The sequence below is a fragment of the Piliocolobus tephrosceles genome, chromosome 5, assembly GCF_002776525.5.
Source record: "Piliocolobus tephrosceles isolate RC106 chromosome 5, ASM277652v3, whole genome shotgun sequence".
NCBI classification, from domain to species: domain Eukaryota; kingdom Metazoa; phylum Chordata; class Mammalia; order Primates; family Cercopithecidae; genus Piliocolobus; species Piliocolobus tephrosceles.
The window spans coordinates 52,989,065-53,013,882 of record NC_045438.1 but is presented as its reverse complement, the minus strand read 5'-3'; the positions used below and the strand labels follow the sequence as shown (position 1 = coordinate 53,013,882).

At 40.2% G+C, this 24,818-nt stretch overlaps 1 protein-coding gene across 3 annotated transcripts in view; it reads right to left on the bottom strand.

Annotated features, from left to right (window-relative positions):
- Positions 1–24,818, bottom strand: part of ESR1 (estrogen receptor 1) — a 395,979-nt gene that overhangs the window by 249,792 nt on the left and 121,369 nt on the right. For 2 of the 3 annotated variants that reach the window (XM_023206137.1, XM_023206138.1), the window contains one exon: positions 7,653–7,843. In XM_023206137.1, coding sequence (XP_023061905.1) covers positions 7,653–7,843 — 191 coding nt within the window. Of the gene's footprint in view, positions 1–7,646; positions 7,844–24,818 lie in introns of all 3 variants that reach the window. The other variant, XM_023206136.1, reaches the window with a different exon arrangement.

Sequence of the window (24,818 nt, the reverse complement as noted above, 5' to 3'; positions counted from 1 at the left end):
CAGTATGGGACCGAACATGGACAATCAAATATATGCAATATAATGGAATAAAGTAATACTGAGGTCCCAGGAGAGAGAGAACTTCTGCATTATCTTCAGAGGTTTAACAGCAGTCGCTTTTGATTAGGATTAGAAGAATTTTCACAGGTAAATCTGGAAAGAAATCCCCAGCAAAGAAATGGAACCATCATATTTGTAGAAGAACAAGTAATTCAGTGTGTCTGGAGTGCCTATTTCAGAAGTAGAAACAGTGACTTTAAAATGATTAGAAAAATAGGCTAGAACAAGATTGTGGCAGTCCTTGAACGCTTGTTTAAGGATCATTCCATGGGCTATGGAGGTCATTAAACGATCTTGTACCGAGTATTGACATGATCAGTGATTTGCTTTATGACTACTAATAGAGTGGCAATGTGCAGAATGTCTCGCAAGAAGAAAAAAGAAATAAGTAAATGGCTTAGATGAAGGAGAAGGCAAATGGAAACAATAAATTATTGCAAACATCCTGGTGAAAGGTAATGCAGCTAACTCAGCAATGATAAGTGGATGAAAATGTATTTAAGAGATAGACTCAACAGAGCTATGCAAGAGCTCTGGAAATGTCAGAGGCAGAGTCTGCAATAAGAAACTATGGAAATATGCCGGGCACGGTGGCTCAAGCCTGTAATCCCAGCACTTTGGGAGGCCGAGACGGGCGGATCATGAGGTCAGGAGATCGAGACCATTCCGGCTAACACGGTGAAACCCCGTTTCTACCAAAAAATACAAAAAAAACACTAGCAGGGCGAGGTGGCGGGCACCTGTAGTCCCAGCTACTCGGGAGGCTGAGGCAGGAGAATGGCATAAACCCGGGAGGCGGAGCTTACAGTGAGCTGAGATCCGGCCACTGCACTCCAGCCTGGGCGACAGAGCGAGACTCTGTCTCAAAAAAAAAAAAAAAAGAAAAGAAAAGAAACTATGGAAATAACTAACTCCCTGGTTTGAAGTATGGATGCCAGAGGGAGTGGCGAGGGAACTGATATGATACATACAGCAGGCAGAAGGAGGGGCTGGTGGCAGAGGGAAACACAGGGGAGTCACTGAGAAATCAGGCTGGGGCAGGAGTCAGGAGCAAGGTTTGGGAGATATTGGTGCAGCTGTAACACTTGAGGCCCCAAATATTATGTTATTATATTAGTTTCCTAGGCACAAGCAATCTTTGGTGTTTCTCTTCTCTCTCCTCTCTCTCGCTCTCTCCTCTCTCTCCTATCTCTCTCTCTCTCTCTCTCTGTGTGTGTCATCATATGACATTCTCTTCTCCGTGTCTGTGTCCAAAGTTTCTTATTATTCTAAGAATATCAGTCACATTAGATTAAGGGCCCATATACTGAAGTATATACTGGAAGTATACTCTAGGTTACACCACAGTATAACTTCATCTTAATTAATTATACCTGGAATGACATTATTTCCAAATAGGGTCACATTCTGAGGCACTGAGGGTTAGGACTTCCACATATCTTTCTGGGAGACACAATTCAGCCTGTATCAGACACATATGTGTGTGTGTGTGTGTGTGTGTGTGTGTGTGTGTGTGTGTGTGTGTGTATGATTCCCTAGGAAACAAGGTGGAAAAAGAAGGATGAAGGTGGAAAAAGAAGGATCTCAGCTTGATTGAAGACAGGACCCTGGAAAATGCCCACTTTAGAGAGCTGAAGAGCGAAACAGAAGGAGAAGACAACAAGCCATGTGTTCTCTCAAGGCTGGCTTACTCAATTTCTCAATACTATTTCACATTTCTGGAATTCTCTTCCAAACTACTATTTATTTGCATGCTTATATCAAATGTACCACTTGCATTAACGCTTCTCTTACCAGCCTAACCCACTGACATTTCTTCCTTCTCTAAGAGCCTCCAGCAGTTTTTATCTATTATTATTATTATTATTATTATTATTATTATTATTATTATTATTATTTTGAGATGAAGTCAAGTCTCACTCTGTCACCCAGGCTGGAGTGCAGTAGTGCGATCTTGGCTCACTGCAATCGCTGCTTCCCAGGTTCAAGCAATTTTCCTGCCTCAGCCTCCAGAGTGGCTGGGATTACAGACGCACGCCATCACATCTGTCTAGTTTTTGTAGTTTTAGTAGAGACAGGGTTTCACCGTGTTGGTCAGGCTGCTCTTGAACTCCTGACCTCATAATCCACCCAGCTCGGCCTCCCAAAGTGTTGGGATTACAGGCATAGCCACCACGCCTGGCCATCTATCATGATTTTGACCCTTTGCCATATTCTACTATTTAGTAGGGATGTGCCCAACATGACTAAAAGCACTGGAACTATAGCAACAAACAATTCTGACCAGAAATCAGCTGTCACTCAGTTTATATCCAAGTTTACTGTGGTACCTAATGCAGACAGACAATAATCAAACAAATGAATAAATAGGAAAACTTCAAAAGAATTTGAGACCTGTAAAGAGAAGTAAGAGTAGTATTACTCATGGAAGGGTAATTGGAGAAGACCTCTCTGAGAAAGTGACTTTGGGCAGAGTCTGAACGACAAGAAACCAGCCAAGTAAAGATCTGGGTATTCCAAGCAAAGAAAAAAAAAAAAGAAAGAAAAGCCAGTGTGCCTGGAGTACAGTGAATAGGGGAGAAGGAACAGGAGTGAGAATATGTCAAATGTTTCCAGCTGCAGAAGGAAAATTTTTCTCTTGAGAGTAAGATTTACACTGAGAGCTGTAAACTCCAGACTATAGGATCGGATTAATATATCTAAAATCTCTCTCCTGCTGTTGTATGGAAACTGAATTGTAGAAGAGCAAGTGTGGAAATACAGAGGCCAAAGGGTTAGGATCCCAATTGTAGCTCTGAAAAGATGAAACAGTTACGTGATGGAAGGGCAGCCTCCACTTCTACCCCGTTCTCTAACCTTTTCCAGACATAGGGGCACACATCAAGCCAGAAGGTGACCGGACACAAATGTGAAAATAAATGTAAGAACTAATCCACTTTGAGTGAACAAGAGTGAGTCCCCAAGCCCAAAAGAACTAAGATCTCTTTTAACAGAGCTCTACAAAGCAGATGAAGCCAGCCAAATGGGCGAGTTCTTTAGCAAATAAATGCCTGCTTACCCGCCGCAGCTGTTAAAGGAGCTATCCAGGGTGCTGGACTGTCTCACCCTGAAGCTTTCTAAGGCCTGGTGGATCAGGTTCTCAGTTATACTTGTAGGACCTAAGGCCCCCGCTGCACTGACCCATAACCAGACTCTACCCTGATACCATGTCTTCCTGGCCAAAGATCACCTGTAAGTCAACACCTGCCTGGGCCACGTCTGTCTGATCTGATGAGCAGCTTCTGTTGGCACCTTATAAAAATAGTATAAAATGGCAACATAGCTAGTGGTATATAGGTAGACCTGAGCCCCCTCTGTGCCACACAACCTTCTGAAATAATAATGAAAGAGAAGCAGTGAGCTCAGTGGAGTCCTTTTTCCTTGAAATAATACTCAAAGGTAGTATCTGGCTGCTGAAGCTACAACCAGATCTGCTTACATAACCCATCCCAGAGACTCTGTCTAAAGCACATCTTAAGGAACACTACTTCTCTGCCTGCAATGATTAATAAATTCATAAAATATCCAATTTCGCCCCTTCTGACTTAAATAGCATCCTTCACTTTGCTTTTTAAAAAGAATGCGTTTCACTGGAGGCCATTACTCAATCTCTTAAGTAATCAAGTTTGTACACTAAGTAGTGGATGAAAATTTGTATGCTTTCAAGCCAAACACTTTACCTCTTCAACCAAAACACTTAGAACACGAGAATAATCTGACGTACACTCATTTCTAGCTCTCTTCTTAAGTAACAAGGAAAACAGGGAGAGCTGCGGCATCTTCAGAACTTCCCACCTACGTGTCAGACCCTTCACCATCCTTAAATGTGTTTGAGGGGCAGTGTGATTTATAAAGAGTCACAGACAATTTCAGCAAAAACTTTTTAGATCCAAGTTATCAAGACTATGATGAGAAAGCAGAACTAGAAACCCTTAAACTCGCTCTGGTATTTCCCTTTTATACACACAAACAAATCAAATACATGGAAATGCTTTTAAAGTATAAAGGAAATCAATTACTTGGTTTTTACACAGTGTAGGATTAAATCCATGGCCCAGAAATGTCTTTGTTTAACAGTACATTAATTATGTTAATTTTTATGCAAAGAATTCCCCATGCTCTGCCTTTCCTCCTGGTCTTCACTCATGGACTCATTCACATGGCTGAACGTGCATTCCCTCCTTCTTCACCATGCTCCCTTGACTCACCCTTCAGATTTAATCAGAAAACCTCTGAGAGCCAGACTCAACAACCACCAGGACTGAGTGGAGTTTGGATCCTATAAGACGCTGCCTTCACCTCTATCTTGGCACCATAATCTAATTGCTGGTTTATTAGTCTGTATCCCCCTTTACTTCACCAGTTTTATGAGGGTAGGGACGAGGTTTTTCTATCATTGCATTTCCAGTGTCTTGCACAGGGTTTTGCTAGTAATGCTAGTCAATGAATAAATGAATGAATGAAGAACTGAATGGTTTTAAGTTTCCTCCCTATATCTAAAAGTTAATAAGTCTGCCTTCTTTTTAGACTTCTTCCAGAACTTTGGACTCAACATTCATTCCATTTTAAAAACCTAAGATAAGTGACTTCACACTATGACATAAGAAGTTTCTGAAACCAAGTGGGAATTGCATTTTTATATGCTAAAGTTTCAGTAAAATTCTACTAGCTGGTCTGTGTATACAAGACGGAGATAAGAGTTTGTTGTTGTTGTTGTTGTTGTTGTTGTTGTTGTTGTTGTTGTTGTTTTGTTTGTTTTTTGAGACGGAGTCTCACTCTGTCACCAGACTGGAGTGCAGTGGTACGATCTTGGCTCACTGCAACTTCTGCCTCCCAGGTTCAAGCAATTATCCTGCCTCAGCCTCCCAAGTAGCTGGGACTACAGGTGTGCACCACCACGCTCAGCTAATTTTTGTATTTTTAGTAGAGATGGGATTTCACCATGCTGGCCAGGATGGTCTTGATCTCTTGACCTTGTGATCTGCTCACTGCAGCCTCCCAAAGTGCTGGGATTACAAGCCTGAGCCACCAAGCTGGCCGAGATATTTGTTTTTAACTATGAAAGAGTAAGCAGAAATTTTTCAAAATATTTGAACTTGAGATAATGCCATACCAATGAAATATCCACATTTTATTTATTGATTTTTATAAATATATTTTCCTTCTGTTTTTTCTGTTCTTAGTGTTTAGAGAAAATACTAAATTTATGGGAATTTATATAATTTTATCTTAAATGCTGAATAAAAACGATGCAAAAAAATTGTGAGAGTATTGCCATTGTTTCTCGGAGGAAGATCATTTCCACTTTCAATCTTAATAATTTTAAGTTATAACTGATATTTTCATTTCTTACATCCCTCTATTGTTTTCCTTATCTTCGTCATACAGGTAGGACTTTATCAATACCGACGTACTTTCTGATTGTATCATGAGAACAAGTACATTTACTTCCCCAAATAAATTTCCTAAATAAATTCTAAATTTTGTGGGATTATGGATTATGTCTCACACGTTTTTTTATTTCTCTCAGAACATCTAATCAGGTATAGAGTAAGTTCTCAGTAAAATGTGAATAATCAAAACTTTAGATTTAAAAATCCCCTATTCTCTTCCATAAATAAAGGTATTTAGATCAGAAAAATAAACATTAAAATCAGGGACCAGCCATGGGCCAGGGCTGGTCTGTTACCTATTTTGATAAATAAAGTTTTATTAGCACATAATCACTTCCATGTGTTTACAGGTTCCCTTACAGGCTATAATCCAGTTAAGTAGCTGCAACAGAGACTGTATGGCCCTTGTAAAGCCTAAAATAGTTATTATCTGGCTCTTTACAGAAAAACTTTGCCAACCACTGCTCCAAATCATTTTTACTGATGAGGAAACAGTCTTAGATCAATCCATCCAATTGTACAGTTAGACCTATCTAGTAACCATACCTCTGTCAGGTGCTCTTTCACTGCCAAATTAAATGCTTGGTGAAAACAATGGTAGTTTAGATTATATAAAATCAAATGAACAGTAAAACCACAAATTAAGAGAGTTGTCAAAAGACCTCTAAGGGCTTATACTAACCTAAATCAAAATATAAATGTCATTTTTTCTGATTTAAAATAGCATCACCTAATAGAAGTAAATAGACTTTGTGCATATATATATATATATATTTATTTATTTATGTTTAGAAAAATTGTAATAAATATATTAACTTACATTTAGAATTTATATATATACACACACACAAAGATTACTATTGAGAATATCATTAATTTTATAAAAATACCAACAAAAAAGTTCACGTGTCTTACAGCAGAGTTCTAAAAGATGTTAAAAGCAATGTGTTGAAGAAAATGCTTTTGAAATAGAGCATGTTGACCTCACATGCTACTCGATCAAGATATGAACAGCTTTTTTTTAAAAAAAAAAAAAAAAAACCCTGGCAATGGAAAGAAAAATAAATATTATGTACCATCCCCCAGCTTTCATCCCATATCAGGGTAGGAAAGAGCTATCACAGTAAGTCCATAAGAATAACTTCTTCGATCAATGCTTATTAACTTAGCGGACTCTAGTTTTCAACAAGTTACTTAAATCTGGGTTTTTGTAGAAGGAATCACATGAAAACTCCATCAGAAATATTCTTAGTGTTTACATACTAACCTTCACTTAAGCTGAAAAGGTAAAGAATAAGAAGAGAGAAAAATGGCCCACACTTAAGATAAAAAATGAATTCGGTTAGCCTAAGCTGCTGTCAGATCTCTGTTCCTGTCAGACAAAAGATATTTAGCATAGATATTTTAGGCAGTAAAAATGATTAGTGTTTCCCCAGGGTATCCTATTATAATGCAATAATAGAGACACTTCTGGAGTAGAAATAATGTGTAGCTGACAGTATATTAGCTACAATTGGTAAACTATAGACAAGAAAAGGATGGAGGCAGGCAGGAAAATGAAATGCTATAGGTAGATACTTAATAACTGTTTGGTAGAGATGATATCTCCCCCATTACAAGACACCAGGCACTGAGTCAGCTCATAGCAAAACGTCCTGTCATCCATTGAGACAAGAAAGAGATGGAAGAGAGGAAGGGGAGAACAAGCCAAACTAGAACAAAACAGAATATTTGCCTGGACAAGGCCAGAGTAGAGAGATAATTATGCATGGACAATTAACAGCATATACCAGATCATATAGGCCAAGTTGCCTACCAAACATGAATGTCCATCTGGCATTCCCCAATCAGGGCACAGACATTTCTTTTTTCCTCAGAGATCCAGCTAGTGGAATTCCTCTGTAGAGTTGCTCAAGACTGTTTGAGTTTTGCCAAAAGAAGGAAGCGGAATTACTCAGCCTCAGCTGCCCTGGCATGTGTCAACTCCTTCTCTTGAGATCCTGTCTCTTCTCCACGTTTCCACCAAAGATACTAGCGGACCTACTAGGGATTCATGTTCTGTACAAATGGCTGACTCTATGTCTTCCTTCCTTAGTCGCTTTGGCTCTTAGGATCTGCTCATAGGATCAAAAATAGAAGTCGTTTTCAACACACTATTACCTTGAATACTTCTCTTGAAGAAGGCCTTGCAGCCCTCACAGGACCAGACTCCATAATGGTAGCCTGAAGCATAGTCATTGCACACTGCACAGTAGCGAGTCTCCTTGGCAGATTCCATAGCCATACTTCCCTTGTCATTGGTACTGGCCAATCTCTCTCTGCCACCCTGGCGTCGATTATCTGAATTTGGCCTGGGGGGGAAAAAAACAGTAAATCCATTAACATTAGAAAAGCAAAACATGCACTCTCTGGGAGATGCAGCAGATCCACTTTATCCTGACATTTTGAAATAATGAATCATAATGTAAGCTAATCTTTCATTACCTCTTGCCGTCTGTTGCAACAAAAGGTATTGCCTATTATATTAACCTTGAGGGGAAATTGTTTATTGCAAACTTGCTTTAAAAACATACTACCTGCACCAGAATATGTTACCTAGAAAAATGACAAAATGAAATTAGCTGGTCTCTAATAGATTTAATGTTTTTGAGGGAATTTACAATTATTTCAGAACCATTAGGGACTAGCGCTCATTCCAACTCTAGACCACACTCAGGGTCTTTCGGAAACAGAGACAAAGCATAAAACAGCTGGGACATTTGGAACTCAGGTGAACTGATGAACAACACGGAACACGTGTCACAAAAAAAAACAATTCAAATTCTTATGTCATTGCCACATAACCCTGGATATCAGTTTTTATAACTTGAATCTGTAATTTGAAAATACTGTTCTTCAATATTCAAAACTCCTCTTTAGGAACATGTAGAGACTGAGCATGGTAGTTCATGCCTCGAACCCTAGCACTTTGGGAGGCCAAAGCAGGAGAATTGCTTAAGGCCTGGAGTTTGAGCCCAGCCTGCACAATATAGCAAGACTCCACCTCTATAAAAATGCTTTTTAAAAAAATTAGCTGAGAATGGTGATGTGCGACTGTAATCCTAGGTACTTGGAAGGCTGAGGTGGGAGGATCACTTGAGCCCAGGATGTCGAGGCTGCAGTAGGCTATATGATCGATCATGCCAACTTCAGCCTGCGTGACAATCAGAGGAATACAGACAAAAAAAAAATGTAGAAAGAGAGACAATCAGAGGAACACAGAAAGGAAACTGAAAATGAACGGCAAGAAAATTCTAGGAAAACCAAGAAAATAAGGAAGTAAAATGCTTTAAGAAAGTAGAAAGCTAAAAAAAAATGTAGAAAGAGAGACAATCAGAAGAACACAGAAAAGAAGCTGAAAATGAACAGTAAGGAGATTCTAGGAAAACCAAGAAAATAAGGAAGTAAAATGCTTTAAGGAAGTAGAAAACTTTACGGAGAGGATGATCAAGGATGGCAAATAGGGCAGAGAAGTCCAACAAAGCAAAGACTGGTTAAGTGAATTCAGACCTGACAAAGCAGACTCTTAGCAAGGAGTTTCCTTAGACAAGTACAGGCACAAGCCAAAATCCAGCAGATGGAATGTAAGGAGATGAAAATGAGGGAAGGCATTCCTTTGAGAACTTGGAGAATAGGAAAGACACAGATAGGGTGGTAGCTGAAGAATATAAGACCCAAGAAAATGAATTGTTTAGAATGAAGAGACTTGAGAAGGCCTTGTGTAGACTGAAGGGCACGGGCCAGGAGAAAGGGAATGGTTGAAAGCACAAAGAAGAAGATAAAAGAATAAAGCCAAGAAGGAAACTAGAGGAACTGGGATTAAAAACACAGGTAAAAGAAACTGCCTCAATGAAGACAACTTGAAGAAGAGCGGAAGGAAGGAGGTAAGGAAAGTAGAGGAAGATGAGTTTGCACCTCTCACCTGACCAGGCATAGGAGTAGATGTTATATTGACCCAGGACTTGGCAGGCATGTGCAATCAAATAAAGGTGGGATAAGAGCCTAGCACAGTGCCTGGTATGTAGTTGGCACTCCACAATATATTTAAATGAACGGAGAGAGTGTTCAAAGTTGTATAAGAAAGAAAGGTAAGCAGACATTGAAAGTATAGATGGAGTGGAGGTTCCTGTGAAAATTTTCAAAAAAATGAAAATCCTAAGATGAGCTAAAGTCAATTGATGATAGCCCTTTCAGGGTCTCTTGGCAAAGGAAGCTCAAGCTTCCTGCTTCCATTCCCCACCCAAATACCCAGACCACATTGACTTTCACTGGTCCTCTCTTCACAAGTCCTATCTTTCCTTTTAGCCCAAATAGTATAACCTCTCCCTGCCTTCTCACTCATTATTATGGTTCACAATTTTGTGGTAGTGGTTCTCAAACTACATTTGCCATAATATTCACAAAATATTGGCTCCTTGGGATGAGTACGTCTGACTTTGCCAATTTTTTTCTGTTCTAAATAACTTAGTTCTGAGGTTGGCAGCCTCAAATAGGAATTCTTTATTTTTTAATGTTCTTTAGAGAGCACTGGCTCACAGTTTTCAATTCTAGTTTGTATTCTGTTACCCATCTCTTTCCATTTCACCACCATGCTGTCAAACCCACCCTCATCAACCTCAAATCTTTTTATTGTTTGTTTACTAATAACTTATGCATGATTCAAGTCAGTAGGAAGCAGCTATGAATATCTAACTGTAGAAGCTTAGTGACTTTAGGGATGGGAGTAGATATTTAGCAAGTATGAAATTGACAGATTCAATGTCTTATAAGCCTTATTAATTGTTGTATCTAGCTCAGTGCCCAGCACATAGCAAGCATTCAATACGTTTGTTGAATGAATGAAGGAATGAGTGAGTCAACAGTATACACATGGCCAGAAGTTCCAATGTGTCAAGTATTTTCCCACTCAGCCCTACATAATAAAATGCTATATGTTTTAAATTGTGGTAAGATATATATAACACAAAATTTACCATCATAACCATGTCTAAGTGTTCATCAATTCAATCATGTTAGATATAGTCACATCATCGTGCAACCAATCTTCAGAACACTTTCATTTCACAAAACTGAAACTCCATACCCATTAAACAGTAATTCCCCATTTTCTCCTTCCCCTGTCTCCTTCTACTTTTGTTCTCTGTGAATCTGGCAATTCTAGATACCTCATTAAGTAGAACCCTACTTTTGCTTTTTGTGTCTGGCATATTTCAATTAGGATAATGTCCTGAAGGTCCATGAAGTGACTAATATGCCATTATCTGTATATACTATACAGACTGTTTATCCATTCATCCATCTATAGACATCTGGATTGTTTCTACTTTTTCGCTATTGTGAATAATGTTGCTATAACTATGGGTATAAAAATATTTCTTCAAGAACCAGATTTTTAATTCTTTTAGATATATATCCAGAAGTAGACTTACTGGATCATATGATAATTCTATTTTGATTTTTTGAGGAACCACCAGTGTTCCCACAGTGGCTGTACCATTTTACATTCTCATCAACAAGGCATAAGGTTTCTATTTGCTCTATACCCTCTCTAATACTTACTCTCTTCTTTTTCTAATTTAGTAGCCATCCTTATGAGTGTGAGGGGAATACTGCATTTTTATGTCACCTTTTGTCTGAATGCCTCTCTCACCAGCCACTCCTAATCCGCATAAACTTGAATTAACATCCCTGTTCTGAACTCTCCAGAAGAATTTTTTTACTTCTCTTCTGCTACTTACTATATTAATCTTCAATTGATTAATTCTCATTTCCATTACTACCTGCAAAGTTCCTTGTGTCTTATTCATCTTTAAAATGCCATATGCTTAGAGCATAGTGCCTCACTTGGAATAGGGACTCAACAATATCGATATCAAATAAATTAACCAATGACTGAATCAATAAATTTATAGTTTTCACAATATAGGTAGAATATGTAAACATTATTTTCATAAATATTGGCAAAAGATTTAATAGCGAGAGCCCATTTTCCTCAGAAATAGCAAAGATGTATGCTGTCAGCAAAATGCCATCCATCTACATTTTATCTCTAAGATGACCCCCAGCTTTCTGAAAATCAACTGCAGACTTTGGGCATGGAAATAGAAGGCATCTAAAGAAGATGGGGAAACCACACGGGCTGCATTGACTACTCATAAAGCAACTTTTTTAGCCAACTTAGAAATCCATGTAAATAACGTTGTCAATTATCATTTTGGCCCAGACTTACTCCATAAAGACTCTCAAAATGTTATTTAAAAAAAAAAAAAAGAATATAAACTAGATCAAGCTAAAAGGCAAGTGCGATCTTCCTCTGGGCTCCAAGACCCTGTGGCATGCTGAAATAATATTCACATTGAGTATCCATCAGACCAAGATAACATAACTTCCTCTAGACAGAGAGCTGTGTCCTCAGAAGACAGACTAACACAGCCCAACCATGGACAGCAGGAAGGAACAGACTGGGAGGTGTCCATGTCTGGGCTCAAACCTGGCCATAAGAGTGGGTTAGCCACCAACCTGGGCTTCTCTGCGTACCTATGGCTAGATCAGTCCCAGCAGATAGGCCTCGGTACAGGTCCCCACCTCATCTCTTCCTGCTGCTCTCTACCTGGCCTTGGCCCACTGCACCTGTCATAGACCTGGCATTTTTAGCCTCACAGCTCTTTAGTAGAAAGTGCCTATACCATGACTAAGTTCATCCTTCTTCTGTTCTCTCAGCCTCAAAGGCCTTTTGTTTTTCTGTATTATCATAGAACCAAAATGAATGTCTCTTGCTGGGCACATTGGCTCATGCCTGCAGTCCCAGCTACACAGGAGGCTGGGACAGAAGGACCGCTTGAGCCCAGGCATTCAAGGCTGCAGTGAGCTATGAATGCACCACTGCATTCCAGCCTGGGAGACAGAGTGGCAGTCTGTCTCTAAAAAATACATAAAATAAATTTTAAAAATTTCTTTAAAAGACTCTTATTTTCCTTCTTTAAAAGACTCAAAATGTTTCAGGGTCTGTCTTCCTAAGAGGAGACTTCACAAACCCTAACTGAGCCTTACCCCTTTATTATAAGTGAAGGTTTATCTACTTCCTTAGCAAAATCACTAAGCTACCTCCTTCCTTGTAAAATTCTTATCTTTTTCTCATTGACTTGTCACCAAACCTGTACCGTTTCTCATCTTGGGCACTTTTTCTTAAGACTCAGAGAGGAAGCTGACTGGTTTACCAAGCTACACATTAAGACATTAGATGTCCTTCAACCTAACAGATGCCTGTAAAGATTCCTCTGGAAAGAAGTGGGGCTGAAGCTCAAATGAGAAATGAATGCATCTATGACAATGCATTATAACCATGAAGCACCACGTGTAGCTAAGGAACGAAGAATAGCAGAAGAAAGGATGCCCAGAAGCATAAGAGATCATATAAAAAAAGACACAATACCACTGCATCTATGGAAATAGGAAGCTTAACTGCCTTGATCTAGTTCTGTTTTCATTACCTCAACTGACTACTAAATATTTTTAAATGAAAGCACCACTGATATTACATATTCAACATAATTAAGAGGGATGTCTGGGCTGGGTGTAGTGGCTCATGCCTGTAATCCCAGCACTTTGGGAGGCCAAAGCGGGTGAATCACAAGGTCAGGAGTTCAAGACCAGCCTGGCTGAGATGGTGAAGCCCTGTCTCTGGTAAAAATACAAAAATAAGCCAGGCGTGGTGGCAGGTGCCTGTAATCCCAGCTACTCGAGAGGCTGAGGCAGAGAATTGCTTGGACTCAGGAGGCAGAGGTTGCAGTGAGCCTCAATCGTGCCACTGCACTCCAGGCTGGGAAAAAAAAAAAAAAAAAAAAAAAAAAAAGAGGGATGTCTGAAGGTACTCATATTGGGTCCAGAGAATAGACTCTCTTGGACCAAGTAGAAACAGAGCATAATAAAAACTATTGGCCAATAAAATTTTCATTAATCAAAGGAAAAGTTTAAAGCTCAATGTAATCAAATACTGTTGTTTTTCCAACCACAAATAATGATACCAGCTATCCAAAAGCATTATTCCCCTGATTAGCCAAGCAGTTTTAAAAATTCAAGAAGCCTTGGTTTTTAAAGGAAATATTTTTGTAAAGCTAAATTTAAAGAACCAACAGATAGATGTCCACTCCCTAGAAATGTGGTTTAATTCAGTTCTAGTGCCATAACTTCATAAGGCTCCCTCACCAAATCAAGTCCCCAAAGCTATGTACACTCCACTCAAAATTCCCTATACTTGTTTTTCATGGCACATACCACAATTTCCAATCCTGTATTTGGGTGATTATTGACAAATGTATGTTCCCCCAGTAAACAGTAAACTCCAAGAAGGCAAGAATCATGTCTCATTTGTTCCCAATTTTAACCATACACAGTAGGTTTTTGATATGGTTTGTCTGTATCCCCACCCAAATCTTATCTTGAATTGCAGCTTCCATAATTCCCACATGTCCGGGAGGACCTAGTGGGAGGTAACTAAATCATGGTGGCAGGTTTTTTCTGTGCTATTCTCATGATAGTGAATAATTCTCATGAGACCAGATGGTTTTATAAAGGGCAGTTCCCTTGCACACACTCTCTTGCCTGCCACCATGTAAGACATGACTTTGCTCCTCCTTTGCTTTATGCCATGATTGTGAGGGCTCCCCAGCCACGTGGAACTGTGAGTCCATTAAATCTCTTTTTCTTTATAATTTACCCAGTCTTGGGTACGTCTTTATTAGCAGCAGGAGAACAGATTAATACAGTCCTTAATAAATATTTGCTAAATACACCTCCTACATCTAACTCATTACCAAATTTCATCAAGTATTTCTTCAAAGCACTCTACCTATCCTTCTTTGAATTCCTTGTTTTTTCATTTGTGTCTGAGAGACCAATAATACTCCACTTCTGAATTACTGCAATTACTCTCTTGTCTCCAGTCATTCCTCAAACTCATCCTGCAAGCCACTGCCCAAAGAATTGTCATGAAGTACAACGTTCTCCTTTGAATACCTTGTCATTTTATGTATGTGTGACCACTGCCTTTTCTTTGGATCATAAACCTGTTTGAGAATGTAACAAAAACACTGAAACTATTTTTTCCAGAAAATACACATAAAACTCTCAAACTTCTGCCTATATTCTGGGAGAGATAAACTGGGAAACTCAAGTTTTTTTAAAAAAATCAACATTATACAGATTTAAGTCCAAATTCTTGAATTCCTTGCACCAGCTAGCATTGGTCTCTTTCTAGCTCCCTAAGCAAAATGTTATCGAATTCACCTCTGAGAAACTGCTCACACTACACTTGCCCACACATTCATTCATTGCTTCCTGTCACCTTCACACATTTCATCTCTCCTGGAAAACCAAGCTCTAGTTCCACACAATTTATACGACTTATCTTAAGTATTACAGTTCACAGGGGTTCAACTTCTCATTCTTAGATCACGTAACACCTTCCCCACATCTCATGACATCTAGTTAGACACTAGCTTCTATGTCTGGCAACCACTCCATTTCCGTTCCCTTTGCAGTATTATCTTTCCCCAGCAGGCTCCTAAAAGCCAATGTTCCTCAGGGCTCTGTCTTCAGCCCTCTGCCATTCTCAGATGACATTTGCCCTTTGTGGAATCTCTGCCACACCCAACTGCTGTCCCACACCCCTCCCCTGGACTTCAGACCTATGTGCTAAATACCCACTCTGCACCTCCACATGAAGAACCCAAAGAAACCTCAAACTCAATGCATGCAAAACTAAAATAAATATCTTTCCCGGAAAGCCCACTCCTACTCCTGCACTCCCATTTTGCCCCTATGATCCAGCAGAGGCATTCCAGCATGCTGTTCCCTGTGCCTAGAACACCCTTCCTCTCCCCTGAAAAATTCCTGTTTATCCTCCCATTCTCAGTTTAAACTGCATTTCCTCCAGTGAGCTTTGCTGGCTCCTGGGGTTAAGTCACAGATCCCAAACTCTCCCTATTATAGTAGAGATCTTTTCACTCCCCGAACTCAAAGCCCTCAGCAGCTTCTTACCACAACAAGAGTAAAGCTCAAGTCCTTCCGTGACCTGGAAAGCCCAGCACGACCGCCTGCACCTTCACCCTCACCTGCCCACCCTCCTTCCCTTGCTCCCCAAGTTCCAGGTGCTACTACAGTTGTCTGGCTTTCTCACGCCCTGTCTGGCTTTCTCACACCATTCTAAATGAGTCTATTACTTTCCCTCCTCTTACACTGGTTTTCTTTCTTTCTTTCTTTCTTTTTTTTTTTTAATGATACTTTAAGTTCTTGGACACATGTGCAGAACGTGCAGGTTTGTTACATAGGTGTATACATGTACCATGTTGGTTTGCTGCACCCATCAACCCGTCATCTACATTAGGTATTTCTCCTAATGCTACCACTCCCCTAGCCCTCAACCCCCTGACAGTCCCAGGTGTGTGATGTACCCCTCTCTGTGTCCATGTGTTCTCATTATTCAACTTCCACTTATGAGTGAGAACATGTGGTGTGTAGTTTTCTGTTCTTGTGTTAGTTTGCTGAGAATGATGGTTTCCAGCTTCATCCATGTCCCTGCAAAGGACATGAACTCATCCTTTTTTATGGCTGCATAGTATTCCATGGTATTTATGTGCCACATTTTCGTTATCCAGTCTACCATTGATGGGTATTTGGGTTGGTTCCAAGTCTTTGCTATTGTGAACAATGCTGCAATAAACATACCATGTGCATGTGTCTTTTTAGTAGAATGATTTATAATCCTCTGGGTATATACCCAGTAATGGGATTGCTGGATCAAATGGTATGTCTGGTTCTAGATCCTTGAGGAATCGCCACACTGTCTTCCACAATGGTTGAACTAATTTACACTCCCACCAACAGTGTAAAAGTGTTCCCATTTCTCCACAACCTCTCCAGCATCAGTTGTTTCCTGACTTTTTAATGATCACCATTCTAACTGGCGTGAGATGGTATGTCACTGTGGTTTTGATTTGCATTTCTCTAATGACCAGTGATGATGAGCTTTTTTTCATATGTTTGTTGGCTGCATAAATGGTTTGTTTTCTTTATGGCACTCGCCACTCCCCAACATCAGGCAAAGCCAGATTTTAATGTGTTTATTATTGTCTGTCTTCCCCAGTGAAATGTAAGCTTCATTTCCTCCAGCACCTTGAAGACAGCTTGGCAGAGAAATAATTGTTGAATCAACATATGCATAAGTAAATGATTGACGCAATGGGCAAATCCTTTGCAGTGCTCTTCTCTGCCTTACCTATATACCATGACCTCCACTGTGGCAGGGACTGTGGTGACCTCACTTGCCATGGCCTCCCAGCTTATTCTTAGTGTCTGATACACAGTTCGATAATTAATAAATATTTGCCATCTGAGTGAGTGTGTGGACATCATGAGTCCTCTGCCAATCCTCCCAACTCCATCCCTGCCACATCTCCACATTGCAAACCTGTCCTCCTACACTGCAGCAAGCGCCAAGCAGGGTTCTACCATGAAAAATGGGCCTTCGTGTCTCCTCCACGGCTACCCTAAGGCTTCAGAATCTTCTTTAAATGTTGGGCCCCAGAAAAGTAGCTTTAGCTTTGGTTATAGACTATAGATTTTGCTTATAATCTTAGGGCATTCACAGGTCTCTTGAAGTCCATCAATATCCCACCCAAAAGACTTCAGAGTAAGACTCACTGGCCTACTGTGAGGATAAATGAAGTCTCCTTAGCATCAGCCCATTGTGACCTGGCCACGGTCTGCCTCTCCGGCCCTGCCCTTCCCTGTGATGGGTAATCTTATGTGTCACCCTGCCCTAACCTAGTTAGTACATCTCTAGCCTTCACTCATGCTCCTTTCTATATTGGTCAAAAGGCAAAAACCTCCTAAGTGACAATTACCCCTTCTCAGGTAGCAGCCAAAAAGAAAGTTAATTGTTTCTCATCAGAATCTGCATGTGGCCCCAGAGCATCATGCATAGAACTATTCTGGAGTCCTTATCATCATCATGTAACTATGTGTCCACTGTGCATCTCCAGAAAAGAGATCCTATTGTAGCCATCTTTGCTTCTCAGTTTCCACTACGATACTAACAATAGCAGTCATTCAATAGATGGTTGTGGAACGACTAAAATTCTGTGTTCCGTATGCCTTGCCTTCCCAACTAAGCTTTTCAAAAGTAAGGATACTGTATTATAAGTATTCATATAACACCCACACACAGAGACACATAAAGCACCTGGAGTCGCACTTTTCAGACAGAAAATACCCAATAAATACTTATCGAATAAATTAATCAATGGAGAATTAAGAACCATTTTGCAAGAAGCATAGCTGAGTCTGTTGCTCTGACAAAATAATGTATTCAGGTAATGAGAAGCCAGTTATCAATGCTTGTGTGTGCGCCAACATCCGAGTCAATCTACATATTGTTTCCTGTGTACCTCTCTCTGCTTTAAATATCACTATGGATGGACAGAAGTTGGAGGCAGTTTGTGTCTGTGACCAGAACATGCCTCCTGGGTATTTCTAATTGCTATGCAATTTTGTATTTATTCCTTTTTTATCTATTTATTTTCCACAAAAGTAAATGTATGTTCTTAAAAAGAATTGACAAGAAGGACTCTACTTAAAATGATAGAGTCTGGAGAGGAAAATCTTGATCCTCCTTTTCACAAAAGTTCAAGGTAAATGAGCCTGGGCCAGGTTTGGGCAAACCCTAACCATGTGGTAGCTATGTTCTGGGGTAGGCAGGTCAAAAATTGTTTCCTGCACGACAAAATAGATCCTCCCAACTTTTTGTGAATTACTCTAGCTCTTTTATATTGTTTATCTGAAAACTTATTATATCTATCTCTTATCTCATATTATCTACTTAGTAATACAATATTTATTTAATTTTATTTGTAATCATTGTGTCTTTTAGTTAATAAGCCAAGGCAGGTAATGCTTGTCCCTAAAAAGTACAGAAGAAAATTTCTTCCAAAAAATGATTGGTGATATATGCAGTTCAAAGAAGCTCCACGAAATCATCTAGGGAGAAGGTTATGGCTGCTATTTCAGCTTCTGCACAAAGATTAGACCACAACTTAGACTTCTGGAAAAAACCTGGTACGACCTCTGGTCTAATAAAGTAAAAGGGGCTGGCCAAGCAGGTGAGCAGATTTTCATACTAAATTGATGGTTGTGGCAGGCACTATTTTAAGCGTTTTACGTGGATTAATTCATTTAACCCTTGAAAGTATTCCATGCAGTACTATTACAACACCAGTTGTTTCAGAAATAGTAACCAAGGTAACCAAGGCACAGAGGAATTAGGACACTCACCAAAGTTGTAAAATCAGAAAACAGGGAGTCAAGGACCCAGGCAGTCTGACCCCAGAGCCCAGGCTCCCAGAAGAGAGCAGGACCCTTGGGAGCCCACCCAAAGGGCTCACAAACCAAGGGCAAAGTATTTCACATCTGGAAACAAAGTCATTACCTCAGATCTCATCCTTAAACCCAGAAATACTAAATCCCATTAGAAATCACCTGCAATTATCTGGGCATGGTAGCTCACACCTGTAATCTCACTGCTTTGGAAGGCTGAGGTGGGAGGAATGCTTCAGCCCAAGAGTTAGAGACCAGCCTGGGCAAATAGTGAGACCCCAACTCTACCAAAAAAATTTAAAAATTAGCCAGGTCTGGTGTGCACCTATAATTCTAGCTACTCAGGAGGTTGAGGTGGGAAGACTGCTTGAGCCCAGGAGGTCGAGGCTGCAGTGAGCTGTGACTGTGCCACTGCACTCCAGCCTGGGTGACAGAGAGAGAACTTGTCTCAAAAAAAAAAAAAAAAAGAGAGAGAGAGAGAGAGAAATTTTCTGCAATTATTTATTGTAAGGACAGCAATACTTTTTTGAGGGAAAAGGCTAATTTAACTTCTAATGCAAAGGTCGAGAACTCTGTTGAGTTCCGTGAAAACAGAGTTAATGGAGCTGACAGTCATACAAGAGAATGGCTTCATGAAAGTTTGAATGTTTCCTAAAAATATGATTACAGATAATACCTAGTTTAACTCACAAATAGAAAATGATGCATCATTAATGCTCTTATATACAAGTTCTGAAATTCTTTATGCACAAAGAACATTAGCATTCACCATTCAAAATTCAAGGCTCTCTGTAAAATGTCAAGAGGCTTTCCCACTCACTTAAGAAAAATGTCTTCACCCCAAAATACAAGCAAGTGTTGATTTTTCACGCTAATGGGAAACAAGAATAGCCTGGCAAAAGTTCCCTAAAAACCCATTTAGTCTGTATCTTTTTATCTTTTGTCAGTTTACTAATGTGTAACCAAATGACCCAAGCTGAGTTTCATCACCTCTCCTTTCTTTATTCTTATCAATCTGTTCCAAGTGCTAATGAATGGTGAGGTCTGGGAGCCCAAAGATACAAGAGAGAAGGTATATGGATGATAGAAAAAAGGTAAGTCAAGAGAGAGGGAGAGAGCTGCAGTTTGACATCACATCTTCTTTTTTTAAAAGCCTGGCTTCCAGTCTAATTTCCACAGAAATCATGCCACTGTATTAGGAGACAATAACTTGATTTACCTGCAGAATTACTAAGAAATTCATTCATTTATTCAACAGCATTGAGTGAGCATCTAACTGAGACCACCCAGGGAAAGTACTGGGAAAAAGGACAGATACAAATGGAAGAGAAGAAAAGGGGAAGGCCTAAGAGGAAGGAGCCCAGAAGGAAGAGAAGGCATCCAACCTCCAACTTGGAAAGCTGACAGCTCAAGGCAGAAGACTTTGGCCCCTGGGAAATGCACTACAAGAGTCGTAAACCCACTGACTAACACAAAGGCACAGAACTCCAAATATAAAAACACACCTGCTTACACACTGGTCCCTGGCCTGCTTTTGAATGTGATCTATAAATCATTTCATTTATGATCCTATCCAAAAGATAGGACCAATATGTCATCACATAAAATTCCACACACACATGTCCAAAATTGCAAATGGAAATTTTTACTACAAAAATTATTTGGGAATCTGTGTGTCATTAGGGATCACATTGCTGTCAATGTGATAAATTTCAGGAAAAAGTAAGAGGAGCAGAGTATTGTGATGAAAGATCTAGACTGAGTCATACTCTTAAGTTCTGAACAGAAAGCCACCAATAACAATTGCATGCTTTAAACAAGTCACTAAACCTCTCTGGACCTCAGTTTCTTCATCCGTAAAATGAGAAATTACAACTATGTTTGCTACATTCCCCATCTGGCTCTACAATTGTGTGACCATGATTCTAGTCCTTGCCTCCAACCAACAATAACATCTGTAGCCAGCTAGAATTTCTTCACTGCATCCAAGAGGGCAAAGCCCATTTTTCAAACTCTTTCCTTAGAGAAATAAAATGGATAAAAGACGAGTTGGGAAAGGGTGGTAGCCCTGCATTTAAGTCTTCTTAGCACTCTCATGACCAAGTAATGATGACAAATGGCCATTTCATCAGAGGAAGTTGTCAGTGACAGCCATTGTGTTTCTAATGCTAAAATGATTTTCCCACACAAAAAAATCACTTTTCTAAAATGAGGCATGAGAAAATAGAGAAAGGAAACTAAAGGAAAGGAAGGAACAGAGAGACAAAGAAAAGGGGGGAAACACTTCTGTATACCTAACGTATTTCTTAGTTCAATGAACTCTATCAATAATGATGGAGGTGGGAACTTGACTAGAAGAAAAAAGAGCTGAGATATCAAAGACAAAGTAAACATAATTCATCTATTGTGACATCGCCCAGGTTAGCACACATGGTTGGAAACAGTCCCACAGCAAATGAGTGATTCTGGAATAAAAGAGATGTTGGATATGAGGTAAAATTAAGAGAGGTTCTTTTTTCCACAGAATAACTGCAACAGTGGCAAGGCCGAATTCTTAAACATAATCACACACCAGAAATTGTGACACCTCTGATTAGGTGCTAAGGGATCTCTTTGATGTGAAAGTTCAAACTAAATCTTCTGGGTTACTCTTCCTTGACTTTCCTATCCACCCTACAGTAAGTGAGGCCAAAGAGCACCCTATCCTTTTGCTGCTCATGTAACAAAGGAAAACAGTCTTGCTTACTTTTTTTTTTTTTTTGAGACGGAGTCTCGCTCTGTCGCCCAGGCTGGAGTGCAGTGGCGCGATCTCGGCTCACTGCAAGCTCCGCCTCCCGGGTTCCCGCCATTCTCCTGCCTCAGCCTCCTGAGTAGCTGGGACTACAGGCACCAGCCATGGAGCCCGGCTAATTTTTTGTATTTTTAGTAGAGACGGGGTTTCACCGTGGTCTCGATCTCCTGACCTCGTGATCCGCCCGCCTCGGCCTCTCAAAGTGCTGGGATTACAGGCGTGAGCCACCGCACCCGGCCTTGCTTACTGTTAAGAACACATAGCAGAACCTTCTGCAGTGCATTTTGCAGACAAAGTCATCTGGAGACTCCGGGAACATATGCTGGGAAATGTATAGAGTAGCAGTTATACGGATGTCATGGTGAGAGAAGATTGGGTTGATATGTGTGATATGCCCTACCAAGGCAGTGATTCTATGATTTGTTTGGAGTTTCGGAGTTTGGACATGCTATTATGACCTCTTTGACTTAGAGTAATACCTACAAGTTGTTCTCTGGAACACTTTAACCTCTTCCTCCAGATTCATCTCCTTCTGCTCCTTCACCCTCCTTCCATGTACTTTGCAGTCCAGCAACGAATTACATGACATTCCCAAATCTGCCATGCCTGTGCTTATCCTTAAGTCTTGGCTCATGTTTTTTTCCTGCCAAGAATAACCTTTTCTAGTCCTTTCAAGTCTAGAGAAATCTTCATCACGTTGACTCAACTTCACTCTGCTACCTCTCTTCTTTGTACCTCTACCTTCTTAGCCCTCATCACACTGCAATAAAAGCTACAGTTACACAGGTTTTATACTTGTTAGACTATGCTGTTATACCTGTGAGCAGCATCTAATAAATAGGAGGCAGCCAACACAACATTTGAATGTACTTAAGTTGAATTTGATTCAAATGAATTATGTGGAACTCATTCCGTGATATCCCCCAAAATAATTAAAAATACCTTGAGAGGTCAGTAAATCAGTCCTGATATGTGCCCAGTTACCTGCACAAAGTTCCCATAGGCAACAAAAGACAATAGAGCAAAACAAATTTCAATTTTGGATAAGTCACTTCCAGTTTACTAGGATTTTCTAAACCAGTATCTAAGGGACTTGAGACCAAGTTACATAATATGCAAATAATTCTGTGTCATTTTCCTCATTTGAAAATAAGAATAACAGCATTTTCTCTATCTGGAGAGATGATGACATTGTATAACATTTATGAAAAGAAGTTAAAACTCATGAAGCCAGACGCTTGATGTTAATCTTTAACACCTGCTTTGAAGTGCATACATAGTAGTCTTTCAGTAAATGGACTATGCTGCAAGGGCTTTTAATTACCACGCAATACTTGATTCCTCTCTCATGTCACATCCAACCCGTCAGGAAATCTCATCAGCTGGACCTTCAAAGTGCAAATCAATACAAACTCTTGATACTTAAAGACATAGTGTTAACTTTTAAAATGTAATGGTATTATAGTTGGGCTTTTAAAAATAGTCCTCATCCTTTGGAAGTGTATACGGAAATATTTACAAATGAAACATGATAGTTGAAGCTGCGCGATGTGTACATGAAGGATCACTATGCTTTTCCACTTCTGTAAAAGTTCCAAAACATTCACAATAGAATGTCAGATCAGGTCATTCCTCTTTCAAACCTTTAACTCGATTTTCAACTCACAGTAAAAGCCAGAGTCCTGAGGATGCTGTCCCCCACGTTCGTCTTCTTACCCACCTCCAACTTCTCTTTTTTCATTCTTTTTTCTTTTTCTTTTTTTCTTTTCTTTTTTTTTTTTTTTTTTTTTTTTTTTGAGACAGGGTCTCACTCTGTCACCCTGACATGATCTCAGCTCACTGCAACCTCCAACTCCTGGACTCAAGTGATCCTCCCATCTCAGCCTCCCAAGTAATTGGGACTACAGATGCATGCTACCACATCCGGCTGATTTTCTTTGTACTTTTTTGGAGAGATGGGGTCTCACCATGTTGCCCAGGCTGGTCTCAAGCTCCTGGGCTCAGGTGATCCATCTGCCTCAGCCTCCCAAAGTGTTGGAATTACAGGTGTGAGTCACCACGCCCAGCACCTCCAACTTCTTACTCCGTTCCGGCCATGCTGGCCTCTGTACCTCAAAGACACCAGGGATGTTCCCACATCAGGGCCTTTTCCCTGCTATGCCCTCAGCCTAAAATGCTTTTCACCAGGATATCCTCATGGTACTATTCCCTCCCCTATTCAAGACTTTGCTTAAATGTCACCTGTGTAATGGAAACTTTCCCAATTTGTCCCATCAGACAAATTGATCAGTAGTTCACTGATCTATTCCCAGTTCTGATAACAGTACCTGGCATAGAATAGATGGTCAATGAATATGTGTTGAATTAATAAATGAGCAAACTGGGTCAGCCACCCCATGAAGCTAGCTGGAAGTTTTACAACATCAACAGAGAGAGGTAAGAGCACGGGAGACAAGCCACCGTGATCACTATAAACCAGGCTGCCAAACTGATTTCAATTACTGCTTACAAGGAGGAAGGACAAGGACCCCATGTGGTGCCTAGGAAGTCAACAAAGTTAATACAGCAGAGTTTTCTAGAGCCTGAGGATTAAGTATCCGTAGGAAAGCTGCCCTTTTACTCTTCAGAAATGTCTATCCCAGGCCTCGCAGCACAGGTTGACACAGGTTCTAGCCTCTGCATTGGAAGAGCGTCCTCTCATTTCTAGACGCTATCCTCTCATGGTTTTGTCTAGACAGTAGAATCAGAAGCAACCTAAAACCCTGAATATAGGCTCAAATTCCCAGCCTGTACCTCATTCAGTCTTATCTTCCTACAAGATCTGGCCTTGCACAGAAGAAAATCAACTATATATCTTTATTACCCTTATAGGTGGTATTTATAACTTTTTGTATTGAGCTCAGAAATCCACTTCCTGATGCTCCTGCTGTAGTCTAAGCATGCTATGTGAAGCAAGGTGTGAGCATGCCATGAAGCCAAAGACAGACCACACGACCAACTTTCAATTCCTTCCCTCCCCCATCCCCAGGGCTCTCTGCTCAACCTGGCTCATGTCCAACTGGGGCAAAATCACTCAGCTGTTACTCAGTCACCTCGACTCCCACCTGCAAAAGCAAACAATTTCC